At 35.4% G+C, this 18,446-nt stretch overlaps 1 protein-coding gene across 1 annotated transcript; it reads right to left on the reverse strand.

The window, feature by feature from the left end:
- Positions 1–2,484: 2,484 nt before the first annotated feature.
- Positions 2,485–3,666, reverse strand: LOC122322147 (uncharacterized). The gene has a single exon (XM_043213587.1). It carries the CDS (start codon positions 3,664–3,666, stop codon positions 2,485–2,487), a length of 1,182 nt encoding a protein of 393 aa, XP_043069522.1.
- Between the last annotated feature and the right edge of the window lie 14,780 nt (positions 3,667–18,446).

Genomic DNA, 18,446 nt, shown 5'->3' on the forward strand with positions numbered 1-18,446 from the left:
AGTATTGAATCCCACCCCCAACTGAAATCATGTATAATTTTCTTTAATTTAATTCTTTAAATTCTTATTCTTAATTCTTTAAATTTTCTATATATTGCGTCAATGTAAACTCTAAGGAGTATGAAATTTAGCCTAGGACCTTATTTTAAGTAGTTTTATAAGCAGATAAAATCAGAAATAGTGGTCAGGTATTTTCCCAATGTATTCTTTCTCTTTTTTTAATTAAGTAACAGCAAAAAGCACCTCATCTTCTTGGGCCCAACGATCGATGCAGAGTCGGAAAAGCTGAGTGAGTAAACAAGTAATTGCCGAATTCGAATACAATGGGAAATCCATGCCATTTTCTTTTACTTTTCTATTTAAAATATTAATTTAAATTGTATTTTCCTTAAATTGTATTTTTTCTTATAAATTGTATTTTTCTATGGATTACATTGCCTTATTTTTGATTATATCTAATTATATATAATGAACATGAGATAAATTCTTTTTATTTAGAGCACTTCGGGTCAAACATGGCAGTTGAATATGGGTAGACCCCCACTGTTTAGGGTAAAGTCTACATGGAAGGGAGGGTATAGACGAAGGACAATAACATCTAGTCTTTCATTCAATAGGGTCAGTAGTATAAACCACCCAAGGATCGGCCGACTCCTACCACTTTCCTTTTCCCACTTCCTTATCTCTGTCTACGACAAATTTCCGTAACGTACACAGTCTAGTTTGCCGTGCCCATACCCACGCCCCGTTCGACTGAGCCAAGCCGTCCCCCAAGTAGACAGAGGGGCGCGGTAGAGACCACCCGTGCAGTGTTAGGGACAGTTTACTGTACCTAACTTTAGGACTTACTGTACGCGTTCGTTACAAAGAACAACCGCTGGCATTACAGACGAATTGGCATTCCCGAGCGATCCCGCGCAAGTCGGCTACCCACTCTCTATGTGTTTGTGAATGCTTCATCTCCCTTTTAAAAAACTCATAGCGAGCAGCAACAACGTGTCGTTTTGTTGTGAAATGTTCCGTTAACTTGTCTGTGAGTTCCTTGTATGTATACGTGTTCAAATTGTTGCTCCCGAACAGATTTTTCAATAGTTCGAATATATTTATGCCACACCACGAAAGAAAATAAGCCTTTTGCTTTATTTCTGCACTAACCGAATACGCGTTAAAATGCTGGGTTAACTGTTCCAGGTAAGACTCCCAGTTTTGATTGTCTTTGTCGAATTTGTGGAATGGGGGGCACGCAGATAATTCACCCGTGTGGCTTGAATCACCCTGCCCTGGAGAAGCGTTTCTTTCCATCATTGCTTGCATCCATTTTTGTTGCTGTTCCATAATGTCTCTTGTAAATGCTTGCTGTTGAGCAAGTATCGATTGGATCAAATCCTCATCTGCCGGCATCTTGATGAAAATCAACGACTACTCGACACGATTTACGCGATTTTACTGTTTTTATCTTTCGACTAAAAACTTTACTTTTTCCTCGTCGCCAATATGTTGTGTTCTTGTTGAGTTCTATTTCAGACTGACTTTATTGTATGCGAAGCTTATAGAGTTACCAGATCCTTAAAGTACTACATAAGTGTATTAGTGTATAGAATGGAGGAGTACAAAACAGATGTGAAAATTGACAATATATATAACAAGCTTCAAATGGATAGCTTTACTGGCGAGGCAAATGAATACTGCAATATAGGCCTTGTATGTAGTGTGTCCTCTGAACCTCGAGGCCTTGACATCGATAGATCCTGTGTAATCCACACCTGTAGCTTCGAACGCTCTTTTCGGCGGATTAACACGATGGTATGGAAGATCACCCATTAATTGTCGAGAGGGTTTAGGGCGATGCTGAAAGCAAGCCACACACTGTCGGAGAACTCTTTTTACCGCTTGTTTGCCATTAATGATCCAAAACTGCTGCTGGATGATCGCACGGGTCAGTTGCACACCCCCATGCATGGTGTTCAGATGGGCGTTTTTTTTGACGAGGTCCGTAAAATGATGTGACTTCGGTAGGATGATGGGCGTGCGTTGTTGAGTGGTGAGCTGCAAAGCGTTTCGAAGTCTGCCCCGCACTCTGAGGATCCCTTGGGCATCTATGAATGGCGACAGTTGGCTAAGCTTGTTAGATTTTGAGAGCGATTTGTTTGCTCGCAACTTGGACAGTTCGTGAGAGAATGCTTCCTGTTGGACAACGCGAACCAGAGTATACATTGCCTTGGAAAACTCCTTTACGCTAATTGGTCCGGAAAGCCGAGCCTCCCTTTTGCAGCGAGTATTATGGATAAAGCGATTAATGAATGCTGTGGAAAATACAAGTCGACTGTATGACGAAAATGACTCAACAAAGGAATCAGTGGCACAGGTGTGAGCGTGGATAACTTTTGCTGCCTGTTCCTCGCAGATTGTGCTCGGATCTGGAGAAGTAAGAGTTACCTTGGGCCAATGATCTTCGGGTTCCTGCAACCAGTCTGGGCCGCTCCACTAGAGCTTATCCTGCGCGAGCTGTAGTGGGGTTAAACCGCGCGTTGCACAATCCGCAGGGTTGTCCTGCATAGACACATGACCCCACTGGGAAGCAGAGCTGACCTCTTGGATGCTGCCAATTCGATTGGCTACAAAAGTCTTCCACCTGCATGGATCTCCATATATCCAGTGAAGCACGATCATGGCGTCTGACCAGTAGTACACTGTGACCCGCATCTGAGGCACGTGAAGTTGCTGCTGGATCCATGTGGCGAGTTTGGTAGCTAGAACTGCTCCGGAAAGCTCCACTCGCGGTATGGTGAGAGGCTTTGTTGGTGTAACCCTAGTGCGAGCTGCGACTAAGTGTGTATGTATCATTCCAGCAGTGTCGAGTACTCGAAGGTGGGCACACGCTGCATACGCGAGGGACGACCCATCGGAGAACATGTGCAATTGAAGAGATATCACATTGCTGAAATCGCAACCGAACCAGCGTGGTATGCGAATGTGTTGAACTTCTGGAAGATGTTCGAGATATCGCTGCCAACGCGCTGCCAAAGACTCTGGTAGCATGTCGTCCCAATCGAGTGCACGGTAAGTGCCATCAGTTTGCTGCATACGGAAGCTCCATACGTCCTTGAGGAGAATTTTTGACATGACTATCAAGGGTGCTAAAAATCCTAATGGATCGAAGAGCCGCGCCACTGTTGATAAAAGAGCCCTTTTCGAAAGTGTGGGATTGATCGAGAAATGGATTTTGAATCCGTAGACGTCCGGGTTTGGCTGCCAGTACAGTCCAAGCGTTTTAATGCTGTCTTTATTGTCCATTTCGAAGATTGAGTGGTTGCAGAGGTCTACTTTAGGAATATCATTAAGCCACGCCGGGTGGTTCGCTGCCCATTTTCGAAGATGCATACCAGCCGAGCGGAGGGCTGCTATGACCTCGTTTCGCACTCGAATGGCACCGTCCGTGGTCTCATGGCCGCTTTGTACGTCATCAACATAAATCTCCCTTTTTAGTACCTTTTCTGCTAGCGGATAATTTTCTCGTTCGTCCTGAGCTATTTGGTGGATCACCCGAATCGCTGTGTATGGCGCTGATGCTGTTCCGAAGGTAACTGTGGTGAGACGGAACTCTTTTAACTTTCCGGTTTTGTCACGCCACCAAATGCGCTGGAATTGAGAGTCCTCTGGATGCATTTCGATACATCGGTACATCCTTTGGATGTCCGCCACGAAAACATAGCGATAACAACGCCAATTTAGTATCACTCCTCCCAAATCGTTCTGTAGAGCTGGGCCAGTACATAAAATGTCATTCAGTGATTTCCCGTTGGAGCTCTTACAAGAGGCGTCGTAGACTACCCTGAGTTTAGTCGTCAGGCTGTCCTCCTTCAGGACTGCATGGTGTGGAATCGTGCTGCAGAAGACGCCGAGCTTCCCATTTGTGTTGATATGAGAGTGACTGTCTTCGCTTGTAGTGACTTCTTGTATTTGCTGTAAGTCAAAATATTCCTCGATTGCTTGGAGATATTGTTGATGAAGCTTATCGCGCTGCTGCAATTTTCGCTCTAGTGTGTAGAAACGATTTAAGGCTATATGTTTTGATCGGCCTAGAACTTGTGACGGGTCGAACAAGGTTTTCAGTGGTAAGCGAACCATGTATTTCCCGTTGGGCTGTCGAACATGGGTTTGACGAAAGTGTTCTTCACACCATCGTTCCTCTGTGGTGAGTTGGCGTTCAGACGGCACGCTATCTAGTTCGAAGAACCTTTGCACCAGATGATCAAGCGTCGTGGTGTTACAACGGACAGTGATGGAGTGTGTCATGGATTTCCTCACCGGTCCAAAAACAATCCAACCAAGAAGAGTGTTTTGTGCGATTGGTTCCTCATGAGTTCCTCGTCGAATTTCTGGGAGCATCAATTGTGGAATAAGATCAACGCCCACAAGCACGTCAATACGACCGGAGCGGGCAAAATTGGGATCGGCGAGTTGCAATCCTTTAAGGTGTTGGAATGAGCGAGGGTCGACATCCGATTTTGGAAGGTGCCCTGTAAGTGTACGGAGAATAAATGCAGTGGATACAAACGATGTGAACTGGGAACCTGAAATCGAGCTTAGGACAAAATTGGTACTATGTCGACAACGATTGTGAGAGGAGTCGCCGATCCCTGTTATTTCCGCAGATATAGGGGTGCGTGAGAGACCCAGCGTCTGTACTAAGCTTTCGGTGATAAGTGTTCCTTCCGAGCCATGGTCAATCAACGCTCTGGCTAAAACAGATTGTCCCGTTTGGTCGTTGACAATTCGAATTAGGGCCGTGGCGAGAATCGTGGTGGATGGATTTTGATAGGTGGCAACTGCGCTGAGGAGTTGCGTCTCGTTCGAAGCATTTAAGCCGGGGGCTAAGCTGTGCTGTTGAGACAAAACAGATGAGCGGGATGCTACGCTATGTTGGGTGCCCTGCGCGCTATGGACACCGTTCGTTGGCTGTCGCGATAGGGCAGAGTTGGTAGGCTGGGTTGCTACGTTCGGAAAATGCAGTAGCGTATGGTGGCGTTGGCCGCACTGTAAGCAATTGCGAGTGCTGCTGCAGTGACTTAGAGCGTGGCCTGTGCTGAGACAATTGAGGCATGCTTTTATGCGATCGACGATCGTCTTACGAGCAAAGCAATCCTTCGCGAGAAAACTGGGGCATCTCCGGAGAACATGGTTTCTTTGGCAGAGAGTGCACTGGGGTGCTCCCATTTCCGTAGTCACATGAAAACTGTGGCGGTTAGTGGAATTGAAGTTGGATCGGTTAGGCGCACGTGGATGGGAAGATTGTTCTGGTGCTGAACGAGTTCCAAGTGGTTGGTTTCGATTTTCGATTAGGTCGATGCTAACTAAGCGCTCCAGCAGGAAAGTCTCCAACATCGAAAAGGTTGGAATCTCGGTGGAGCTCCCCAATGAGTGCTTCCACGCTTGCGTAGTGCTGCTTGGTAGTTTGGTTAACAGACGATGCACTAGCCAGTGATCGCAGGAATCAATGTTTATTTTTAAACGTCGAAGATCACTAATGCAAACATTAGCCAGGGTTAGCACGCGCCTGATACCTTCTGAAGCTTCCTTGGGAACCGACTCAAGCCCATACAGTGCTGCCATGGTGTGCATAAAGTGGAGACGTGGATTGTTGTAGCGCTTGACGAGGAGATCCCAGGCTACCGTATACCCAGAATCCGTTAATGCCATGTGACTGACATCCTGGTCCCGTCCTTCGGGCAAGGCCTGCTTGAGAAAGTGAAACTTCTGGATGTTAGAGAGAGTGTTGTTGTCATGGATGAGTTGTAGGAAACCATCGTAAAACGAGGGCCAATCCGTAAAGCTTCCCGAAAAGCGTGGAACTGGAAGCTTCGGAAGCGGAATGTTGGATGATAAAATTGGAGTGACGGACTCGATTGGTGGGGAACCTTGGGCTATCACTGAGAACTTGTTGTCGTATTCTTCCGAGATGTTGCAGAAGATGTGCTGGTGCTCTTCAACAAACCGCTCAGTAGGGAGTAAATAGGCAATCGGCTGATTTCTTGCGTCATATCCGTGTATGCATGTATATGTTGGTGGGAACGTAAATCCACAATCCAATATACACTCACATATATATATAATCCTAAATAAAAAATACATATTGACCTTTCATCCGACCCTGACATAAATATGTCTCCTGCAAGAAAGTGATAAAAAGGGATCGCAGCAGGTCAATTGGTTCCTTTTTTTTCTTGACCCTTCAGGGTGGATTTTCACTTTTCTACGAAAAGGTTTTCTTGTGATATACTTACTCCTTGTAAAATTCTGTATTATATTTTATATTATAAAATTAAATTTCTGTACATAAGTCCGAGTTAATTTAAAATTAATTAAAAAAGAATTGGAGTAAAAAATCCTTTTAAATGATATGCAACACCATAATAAAATTTTGGATATTTTTTTTTTAAATAATTTTTTGTTCTTCATCATTAATTTTAAATTAATTACAAAATAATTATAAAAAAATACATTTTTAAATGAACTGCAGCACCATGAATATAATTTTTGTAAATAAGCATTTTATTTTTTGTTAATCAATTTTATTTATTTTTTCACGATCCTGAATCTTATTTATTTTTTCACGATCCTGAATCTTAGACAGGTATCTTAAGTGGACAGTTGAATTTGTAGGGAATTAGGCAAACGGCGTATAAGCGCCAGAAAAATTTTAGTAGTATGTAATTAGGCAAACGGCGTACGACGTAAATTTAGTGGCGCCATCTATGGGTCAAGTTTGTGTAAAATTGGGCAGCGCCATCTACCGTAATATTTTATACGCCCTCTATTGGCATAAAAGCAAACGATCATGCCAAAAATTATACTTGCCAGGATCATCGCCGTCTATGTTTTCCATATTTTCTGATATCTTGTCTATGTTTTCTATATTTTCTGATATCTTGCATTGGGTCCCATTAAGGGATATATGCATGTAAAGAAAAGATCAGGTAAAAATGAAACTTGCTAGGATCATCGTTTGCCTAATTACATACTACTAAAATTTTTCTGGCGCTTATACGCCGTTTGCCTAATTCCCTACAAATTCAACTGTCCACTTAAGATACCTGTCTAAGATTCAGGATCGTGAAAAAATAAATAAGATTCAGGATCGTGAAAAAATAAATAAAATTGATTACCAAAAAAAAAAATGCTTATTTACAAAAATTATATTCATGGTGCTGCAGTTCATTTAAAAATGTATTTTATTATAATTATTTTGTAATTAATTTAAAATTAATGATGAAGAACAAATAATTATTTAAAAAAAAAATATCCAAAATTTTATTATGGTGTTGCATATCATTTAAAAGGATTTTTTACTCCAATTCTTTTTTAATTAATTTTAAATTAACTCGGACTTATGTACAGAAATTTAATTTTATAATATAAAATATAATACAGAATTTTACAAGGAGTAAGTATATCACAAGAAAACCTTTTCGTAGAAAAGTGAAAATCCACCCTGAAGGGTCAAGAAAAAAAAGGAACCAATTGACCTGCTGCGATCCCTTTTTATCACTTTCTTGCAGGAGACATATTTATGTCAGGGTCGGATGAAAGGTCAATATGTATTTTTTATTTAGGATTATATATATATGTGAGTGTATATTGGATTGTGGATTTACGTTCCCACCAACATATACATGCATACACGGATATGACGCAAGAAATCAGCCGATTGCCTATTTACTCCCTACTGTAGGCTCTAGGCTCTAAGCGTTATCTTTTCTTTCGAGTCTTCTGATTGGTTTTCCCGATTCATTAACCGGAAAAATGTGGGGAAAATTGGGGTGGTTTTCATGCGTTAACTCATGTACATGTATTGATGATACCAATAAATTCAAGCACAAGTACCTGTTTTCCGTTTTCGAGGATCAATAGGTTTTGAGGTTTATGCTAAGAATCAAATTTTTAGTATAAATCTTGCCTTGCCGGTTAAAGCAATTTTTACGCTTTTTCTTTTTACAAAAAAATAAAAACAAAAACCTAAAACATAAAAATGGAGTCGAAAGTTGCGTGTGACTTGTGCTCTAAAGTTATTAGTGTGAATGAGTTTATAACTCATTATGATCGATGTGAAGGACCTCGAAATGCCTTCTCGGAGATGAAGAAGAAATCTCAGGCCAACGGTTTGGCGAAAGCTTTGTATTGTTCGCGAATAACGGTGACCAAAAAGCAGGAGGAAAATCAACAACCAAAAATTCAAGGAATCAGGAACCAAGGAACTACATCAAAACATAGTATTTTCAACGTATCATCAGCTGTAAAACGGAAGGCTGGTGTGTCCAAGGAAACTAGCCCTCAAGAGGGGCAACCCATGGATATTGAAGAACAGCCATCAACATCAAAAAGGGCTAGACTAGACCGCATAATTGCTGAGAAGAATATTTGTCCCGATTGTAAGCAAAATTGTGCTTTCGTTGAGGAAAGAATTCATTTACATTCTCCAAATCATAGAGCAGCATTAAGGAAACTTGTGTGGCAAAATGCTAACATTTTTCCTATAACCCAAAGTGATACTTTTTACACAAAAAAGTATAAAGTATTCGGAGTGCGCGATCTAGATTTAAAAGAATTTTACATTGGATGTAAAAATAATCTTTTAAACATTATAAAATATGCACTTAGCGAATTAAGAGCTATAAAAGTGCGTCTATCAGTTCATGGAAAATATGTAAAACCGACTGAAGAAACTGATAAGATGCAAGAAGAAACAAAACATTTCTCGACAAACTATAAAGCAATTTACGTCAGCTCATATAATGACGTCGAATACATTTTAAATGACGATAACGAAATGTTAATTGCAAAAGCCGATGAATTCCAGGAGAGGGATTCTGGATGGGCTATTAAGCATTTTACATTTTATGAAATACAAATATTAAAGCTAGAGCACCTTCCTGGATCAGGATATGTTGAAGCACCTATGAGCATAAGAAAAAGAAATGCTCTCATAAATGTTAAAAATAATGACATTTATTGTTTTAAGTGGTGTATTTTGGCTCACATAGCATATATGAAACACATTCAAATAAATTTTGGTACATCAGCGCAAAAAAAATCAGCTCGCGAAAAACTGCCCAGAACTTCATTTTATGGAATTTTTGATATTAGCCAACCAATTATAACATATGAACAACAAATATTAAACTTTTCGGGAATAGAGTTTCCCATTACAAAGAATGGAATAAAGCTGTTCGAGAAAAATAACTCAAATTACAGCATAAATGTATATGAAATTTATGATGGTCGCATAGAAGGTCCTACAATTAGAACTAAAGAAGTAAAAATCCATCATATCGATATATTGGGAATAGAAAATCCTAAAAAAAATTGTTTGCATTATGCGTACATTACAAGCATAAAAACATTGTGTAAATCACAAGTGAACAACTCAAATTCGGAGAGATATTTTTGTAGAAATTGCCTACAATTTTATTGCAGCACTAACAAGACCCACAATCTAAAGGAGTGCGGTCAAGTGGCTTCACTATACCCGCAACCAAACACTAAAACCAAATTTGAAAATTTTTCAAAAAAACTGGCACCACCCGTGGTAATTTATGCGGACATTGAGGCAGTTTTGGAACATTACCAAACAGCCTCAAATAATCCAAACGAATCCTATACCAAGCCTGTGCAGAAACATACAGCATGTGCTGTTTCGTTTTATTTTGCCCATAAATACAACCCTCAGCTGAATAAATTATGGACCTATGAAGGTAAATAAATTATTTTAAAATAAATGAAAAGTTTTAAAGTTAATAAATTTTTCCTTTTTACAAATTACAGGACATGACTGTATGAAGGTTTTTGTTAAAACTTTGGAAGAGGAGACAATGGCCTTATATAGCAAATACTGGAAGGGATCAAAAAAACCTATATATAACTTTGACATCTGCGATGAGGACTACCAGGAGCATGGGAACTGCTATGCGTGTGAAGAGGTCATCAGTACGGATGAACGCGTACAATATTTTAACCAGTTCACGGGTAAATACCAAGGTCCTATCCATAGAAGTTGTAAAGATAGTTTTAAGTTAAAAGCTTATTTCCCTGTAGTTTTTCATAATTTATCAAGATACGATATCCACCTCTTTATTAATGCCCTAGGGGGTAAATTGAAACCAATACCCTCTACTAAAGAGTTATATATTGCTCTAAATCAGACAATTTTTGAAAAGGGAAAGACTAATTATACTATAAAGTACATAGATTCCAATAGGTTTTTAAATTCTAGTTTAGAAAAATTAGCTTACAACATGGAAGATAAAGATTTTAAAATATTAAAATCAAAATTTAGTGGAGAGAAGTTTAGGCAAATGAGAAGAAAGGGAGTATTTCCCTATGATTATTTGGATAGTTTTGAAAAATTCAATGAAACCGAACTTCCTCCTAGGGAATATTTTTATAATTCGTTGAAAGACGAAGAGTGTAGTATTAGCGAATACAATTTCGCTAAAGAAATTTGGAGTTCGTTTCAGTGCAGAACTCTAAAAGACTATATGAAATTGTATTTGGAGAGTGACGTACTAATTTTAGCAGACGTTTTTGAAAACTTCCGTAATATATGCTCAAAAATTTATAAATTAGACCCTGTTAATTATGTTTCAGCCCCATCTATTTCATGGGATGCTATGCTGAAGTATACTAAAGTAGAATTAGATTTAATAAGTGACCCCAACATTTACAATTTTGTTAAAAGAGGTATACGGGGCGGTCTGACTCAATGTACTCAAAGAATTTCAAAAGCAAATAATGAGTACATGAGAAATTATGATAAAACAAAACCAACAAATTATTTGTCGTATATTGACGCAAATAATTTATATGGTTGGGCTATGAGCTAAAAACTCCCATTTTCAAATTTTCAATTTTTAAGCGAAAATGAAACCAATTTATTTGATGTAGAAAATGCTGATTCCTCAGGAGACACAGGATATATTTTAGAAGTAGATTTAGAATATCCTGATGAAATTCATGACAAACATAACAGTCTACCATTTTGTCCTGAAAACAAGGTTCCCCCAGGAGGAAAACAGCCAAAATTAATAGCTGATTTAAATTCTAAAGAGTTTTATATTATTCATTTAAAACAGCTTCAATTGTGTCTTAAACAGGGATTAAAATTAAAGAAAATTCATATAATTTTATCTTTTAATCAGTCATACTGGTTAAAGCCCTATATAGATTTAAATACCCAACATAGAAAAATAGCAAAAAATGAATTTGAAAAAAATTTTTATAAATTAATGAATAATGCCGTATACGGCAAAACCATGGAAAACGTAGAAAAGCGTCGAGAAATAACACTAGTAACTCGTTATGAATCGGCTCAAAACTCTCCAGGGTTTAGACAACTAGTTGCAAGGAATAATTTTCATAGTTTAGAAATTTTTGGAGAAAATTTAGCTGCAATTGAGACTACAAAGACTTCAATTTTGTATGATAAGCCTATTTATATTGGATTTACTGTTCTCGATTTGTCCAAATGGCTAATGTATGATTACTATTATAACTTTTTATTAGTAGAGTGTCCCTCAGCAAAAATAATATATATGGATACAGACTCTTTTATAGTTTCCTGTGAAGAGGATATATACAAAATAATAAAAAAAAATTCTAGCCGTTTTGACACATCAAATTATGAGACAGGAAACCGATTCAACATTATTCAAGCTAACAACAAAGAATTGGGCTTATTCAAAGATGAAAATGCTGGAAAAATTATGACCTCTTTCGCGGGTCTAAAAGCTAAAGCATATTCATTTTTAGTAGAAAACAATGACGAATATATAGATACAAAGAAAGTTAAGGGTGTTAAGCAATCAGTAATCAAAAAACTGTGTCATTTAGATTATATTGAATGTATTAGACATATGAAAACGTCTATGGAGAACAAAGATGTATAAGAAGTAGGGGCCATCAGTTATATACTGATGTAGTTAATAAAGTAAGTCTTAGCCCTAGAGATGATAAAAGATGGGTATTAGCTTGTAATATTAATACTTTAGCATATGGTCATTATAAATTAAGATCTTTATTAAATACAAATGGATAATGTCAATAATATTGTACGTATTTTTAAAAATATTAAATAATCGACAAAAAAAAATAAATAAATAAAAATAAAAATAAAAAAAAAAAACAAAAAAATAAAATAAAAATAAATAATAATAATAAAAATTAAAAATGTATATAAATAATAATAAAAATTAAAAATGTATATATGTATGTATAATTTGTATAAATAAATTCCAAACTGTAAAATTTTATTTTAATAAATCTGTTTTATTTATCCATGAGTTATGTGTTTCATCAAAACCTAGCCATTTTACAAAAATTTGGTCTTTTTTTCTTTTTATTACTTTTTCAACTAGGAATGCACTTTTGTCTTTAACTTTTTGAATTTCAGCTTCATAAAATGTACCTTTTATAGGGTCACCCTTATAATCAATGAGCTCGTAAGTAACTGGGAATGTAGTCCTTATTTTTGAAATTGTAAATATTTCAGTGGTCCAGTTAGGTTCATATCCTTTAACAAATACACCCTTGTATTTGCTTATTCTAACATGGTCTCCTACTACATATTTATGCCTTGGAAATACCTTAACAATGTTATAACATGTTTTCAAAATAAACTCTTCATTCTGTTTACAAACATCGATTGGCCTCATTTTTATAGTTCTGTGGTATGAATGGTTGTAGTCTTCTACAAGCGAATTCAAATGGGTAATCCATCGATAATTTCCATTAAAACTAAACAATTTCCACATCCTATTTTTTAAAGTTCTGTTAAATCGTTCACAAATTGAAGCCTTAAGGTGTGTAAATGTATGATAATGATTTATATTATTTTTCTTCATAAGTTCTTTAAAGAGTTGATTAAAAAATTCTTTGCCTTGATCGGAATGTATATTTTTTGGCTTGTATTTGGAATCTTTCAATATAGATTTCATAACAGTTGCAACATCCATTGCCGATTTTGATTTTACAGGCTTAGCAAAAGCATATTTTGAAAGTGTATCAATAACCGTTAGTAAATATTTATATCCATTATTCTGATTGGAATAGGGGATCATTTCAACCAAATCAATTTGCCAAGTATCATGAAACCCTTTTTGAACGAACTTTCGACGTAAAAAATGTTTTCTACAAGTTTTATGTATTTCATCAACAACTTGTTGCTTACTCATTTTTATTTAAAAAAAAACTTATTTTTTATTGTTAATGTCTGAGGTCTTAGAGATTAATGATTTCTTATAATGAATTACATCTTCTTTTATTTCTTTTGTCATTTTTTTAGATATTTCGAAACATAAACGTGTTAAATCTATTTGAACATTTTTATCATAGTTACCATCTAAATCAGATAATTGAATATCGAATTTTTGTAAAGAGACACACTTCGGAATGATATGATTATAGTACAGATAGGATATTTGCTGTTTTAATATAGTGTTCCAACATAAAAATGTAGTTAAAAATATAGCTAGGCGAATTAATGATCTCCAAGTTTCACTATCTATTTCAATTTTATTACCGAATTGATTTAGTATCAGAACATATTGTTTATCTGATTTTCTAAATCTAAAATTACATTTAATAGTTGATAAAATAGGGTGATCCAAAACTGTATCAGACATTAGGAAGTCATATTGATCAATCTTTAATTGTATAAATTCCTTGTATGTAAGCAGTTGCATCCATTCTTCTTTATCAAATCCAATATAATTTTTTTTTGTGCTGCTGCATCCAAATCATTGGAGTAAATTTTCTAGATGTCGAAAATCCACATTTTATTTTCAAATTTTGAGCCACAAAATATTCAAAACCAAATATAACTTCATGGTTCTGTTTTTTTCTTATGGCTCTATCTCTTTTAGCTTGGAGTGTATCCATTGAATCTGAATGTTATTAACAAACTGAAATTAGTTACTAAAATGTGTGGCTTATAAAGGGCTTAGTATGCCGTATATACATATATATATATATATTATACATTATGTATTACATAATGAAATGAAATATATATCCATATATACAAACTCCTAAGATATGAGGGCAACTTTTATATTATATATTACATAATGCATGTATTATATAATAAAATGAATGGTATATAAAGACCTAAAATGTAGACACCAAAGTCAGTTTACATTTAAAACTCATTCTAAAATGACTAAATTTGATAGATCAAATTTCGTTATAGTAGATTTTCAATATGTTGTTGGAAATAACAATCAAATTTTTGTTAAGGAATTGACCTGGAGGAACTGTAATACCAAACTTCTTTCACTTCAAACCTCCATACAACATTAAGGAGTTGAATTATGATACATTACAACAACATAATATTCATCGAAAAAACATTAACGGATTGGACTGGAAGGAAGGAGAAATACCCTATAAGGAGAAGGAGAAGGAAGGATGGAAGGATAAATACCCTATAACTGCTTAAGCGATGTACTTTCTCCACTTAATAAATTTTCCAATATAATTGTACGTGGCGAAGTAAAAAAGGAATTTTTATCCAAGTTTCTATCGAATAATATTATCGATATAGATATAGGAAAGAGCCTGACGTGTTATCCTAATTTTTTTACCAACTGTAAAATTCACAAAAAACTTAAGCTTAGATGTGCTCTAAATAATTTATTTAAGCTTTTTGTAATTTTAGAAAACTGTAATTACGATATATACTATAACGGAGAATCATATGTATAAATTACTTTAATAAACAGTATGATTTTAGTACTTTAATTGAGTAGTTGTTTTAGCAAAATGGATCGCATCTTTGGAAAAGATCCTCGTAAAAAAGGATACAGTCAACTTATATACTGCAACTATTGTGGTTCTGATACTCATTTTGAAAAGGACTGCGCTAAAAAACGGGACCAGGAAAAAAAGCATTAGAAAAATTTATTTTTGATAATTAGCATTGAATAAACAAAAAACTTTTATCAAAATGTTTACACAATTTGTTCATCCTTTTACGATGCTTATTTGTGGTCCCTCAGGATCGGGTAAAACAACATTTTTGAAAAATTTAATAAATGGAAGGAAGGACTTAATAAGTACTTCAATAGATAGAATAATATGGTGTTACGGTGAAGAGCAAGCGAAACCAAATTTTACCAATATTGAATATTACCATGGGGTACCTGACTCCATTGAAAATGAAAATAATGAACCTATACTTTTGGTATTAGATGATTTGATGATGGGAGCATTTAATAAAAATGTATGTGAACTTTTTACCAAAGGATCTCATCATCGAAATTTATCTGTAATTGTTGTAACACAAAATATATTTCATAAATCTACTCACATCCGAGACATATCACTAAATACAAAATACATTGTGTCATTTAAAAATCCTAGAGACAAATTACAATTTCAATGTTTAGCTAGACAGATATATCCTGAAAACCCTAAAGAACTTTTTAGAATATATAAAGAAGTCACGAATGAACCTCATGGTTATTTACTTATTGATCTTACGCAAGGAATAAATGATCTTTTAAGATTTAGAACAGAGATTTTTAATCCATTATATTCAATTTGCTATTCAGATGAAAATGGTTTGCAAAAAGAGCATAAGGCGATTGAAAGCGAACAAACATTTATTGTATGTGCTCAAAAAAGCAAATAATAAACTTCGAAAAGCGATTATTTGCAATAGTGATAGCGAGTTAGTAAAAACATTGTCGGAGATAGTGATAAATACTTTAAAAGGAAACCATAAAATATCAAAAAATATCTTAAATTCATTAAAAAAGTATAAAAATGTATTACGACATATTTCCAGCTCAAAACAATCTTTAAATTCTAAGAGAAGAGTTCTTATTCAAAAAGGCGGATTTTTACCAATTTTAATAAGTTCATTGCTTTCTGGGATTTTTGGAAAAATTTTGAATCATGATTAAAAGTAAGCATGAGCTAAATAAAGTAATCTTAATGCATCCAAATGCATACCATAAACTTTTAGTAAATGATCGAGGAAATGATCTTATAAATTTAAAATTTTTACCAATTTTAAACAATAAAAAAATTAGTGAATTTGATAAATGGATTAAAATTCAACAAGAATTATGTGCATACCAAAATAAAAAGAGAAACAAAGCTGTTTTGCATCAATCGGTATCGAACCCCCCGTTTTCATTAAATCAAAATGTAGAAACCCAAACATATATGGTATAGATGATTGGAAAGATTCTATTGCCAGTACTTCTAAAGAATACAAGAACGAGTCATCATTTAAAAGAGAGGATTTACCCGATTTAGCCATTTTACCCAGCGATGAAGAAGAACAATCATCTGAGAAATCTGTTTCAATTCCAATTAATAATAAACGAACACTCGCAGATACTTCTTTCACTGATGATAAGATTTTAAAACAAGAAAGAAAAGCTAACTTCGGGCGGAGCCGAAGTTTATATACCCTTGCAGTTAAAACCGGATATATATCGCAAACATCGGATATAGTTGGCCGATCCTTATGGGAATAGGAATATATAATCCAATATTTTACAATACAAAATCTAAAAAAAGTCCCAAACTTCTATCTTCAAAAATACGAAAGTTGATATTTCTACCAAAAACCATTTCCGATCGTTCAGTTATATGGCAGCTATAAGATATAGTCGGCCGATCGTTATGAAATTTGGTAGATCGGATTAACTGACCAAGAATATAATCTGTATCAAGTTCCAGCTTTCTATCTTTAAAAACACGAAAGTTTCTGCATTTCCGATCGTTCAGTTATATGACAGCTATAGGATATAGTCGGCCGATCCTTACGAAATTTGGCATGTCGTATTATTTTGCCAAAAATAGCGCTCGTGTAAAATTTGAACTCTCTAACTCTAAAAACACCGAAGTTATACCATTTCCGATCAATCAGTTATATGGCAGCTATAGGATATAGTCGGCCGATCCGGGCCGTTCCGACTTATATACTGCGTGCAAAGGAAAGAAGGGTGTGTGCAAAGTTTCAAGTCGATAGCTTTAAAACTGAGAGACTAGTTCGCGTAGAAACAGACAGACAGACGGACAGACGGACAGACGGACAGACGGACATGCTCATATCAACTCAGGAGGTGATCCTGATCAAGAATATATATACTTTATAGGGTCGGAGATGTCTCCTTCACTGCGTTGCACACTTTTGACCAAAATTATAATACCCTCTGCAAGGGTATAAAAATCATTAGTTGAGAAAACAAGAATTATAAAAGGAAATTCTACTGAAAAGAAACTGAAACTGAGAAATAAGGTTAAAAAGAATAGAGATTCCCCCTATCCACTAAGAAATCTTAAGTATATAAGTGATTTAGAAAAATTGCAAAGGGCAAACCGCAAAGAAAACAATATCCAAATTGGTAAAAATAAATTAAATTGGATCTCATATTCTTAACTGCAGAGCTTAAAATGTTTTTTCAAAACGAGTTTTATATTACATTGCTCAGCAATGACTCCTTAAATGTGTTTCCTGATAATGTAAAATGCGCTTTTACAAATATTGTAAACCTTCCTGAAACAATGTCTGAGGAATGGGAAGTCGGTATAACTGATATATATTTAAATAATTCTTTTCGAAAAAATCCTAAAAAAAGGAGAGAAACAAAAGAAAATGAATCAGAAGAATCAAGCTCTAATTCAACAGAATTTATAAGTTTAGTAAATTCTGAAACATTTCGATACAAATCGACATCAATGAAAGCGGATGAGATGGAATGCGGTGCAATATTTATTTACACGGACATTATAAAGCCTCGTTGTGTAGGAAGCAAAAGACCACGTTGCTTAAGAGTTTTATTTACAAATGGAAAAGAAAAATTTATGCAGTTTAGAAATGTTGAATATTATCCTATTGAAAATTTTTCACCAAACGAAATTTCAATATTAATTACTGATTCAAGTGGATATAAAATCCCCTTTGAAACTTCATCAGTTCCAATTTTTCTAACTCTGCATTTTAGAAAAAGAAGAAAAAATCTATAAATAATAATGTTAAGGGAAACTAACATTTAGAATTGATTTACCAACCATGGCGAAATGTTATCATCAATATTATTTAAATCAGTGCGGTGGAAGCTTAAGTAACATAGGTAGTCTCTATGTTTCCCCAAGAATTGTTCAGCATGGTCGTGGTATTGGAAATTTCTTTAGTGGACTTTTTAATTACATTAAGCCGCTTTTTCTGTCAGGGATAAATGCACTTAAAAATCAAGCTGCTGAAACCGGAAAGGCTGTTATAAATGATTTGGGTCGAAAACCTCTACGAAATATCATTCAAGAACAAAGTAAAATCGCATTACATAATCTATCTGACAAAGCAATTCATAAAATTACTAAATTACAAAGTGGTAAAGGAAAAAGGCATAAAAAGAGGAGACCAAGAAAAAATCGCA

Source organism: Drosophila bipectinata, chromosome 4 (assembly GCF_030179905.1).
Source record: "Drosophila bipectinata strain 14024-0381.07 chromosome 4, DbipHiC1v2, whole genome shotgun sequence".
Taxonomy (NCBI): Eukaryota; Metazoa; Arthropoda; class Insecta; order Diptera; family Drosophilidae; genus Drosophila; species Drosophila bipectinata.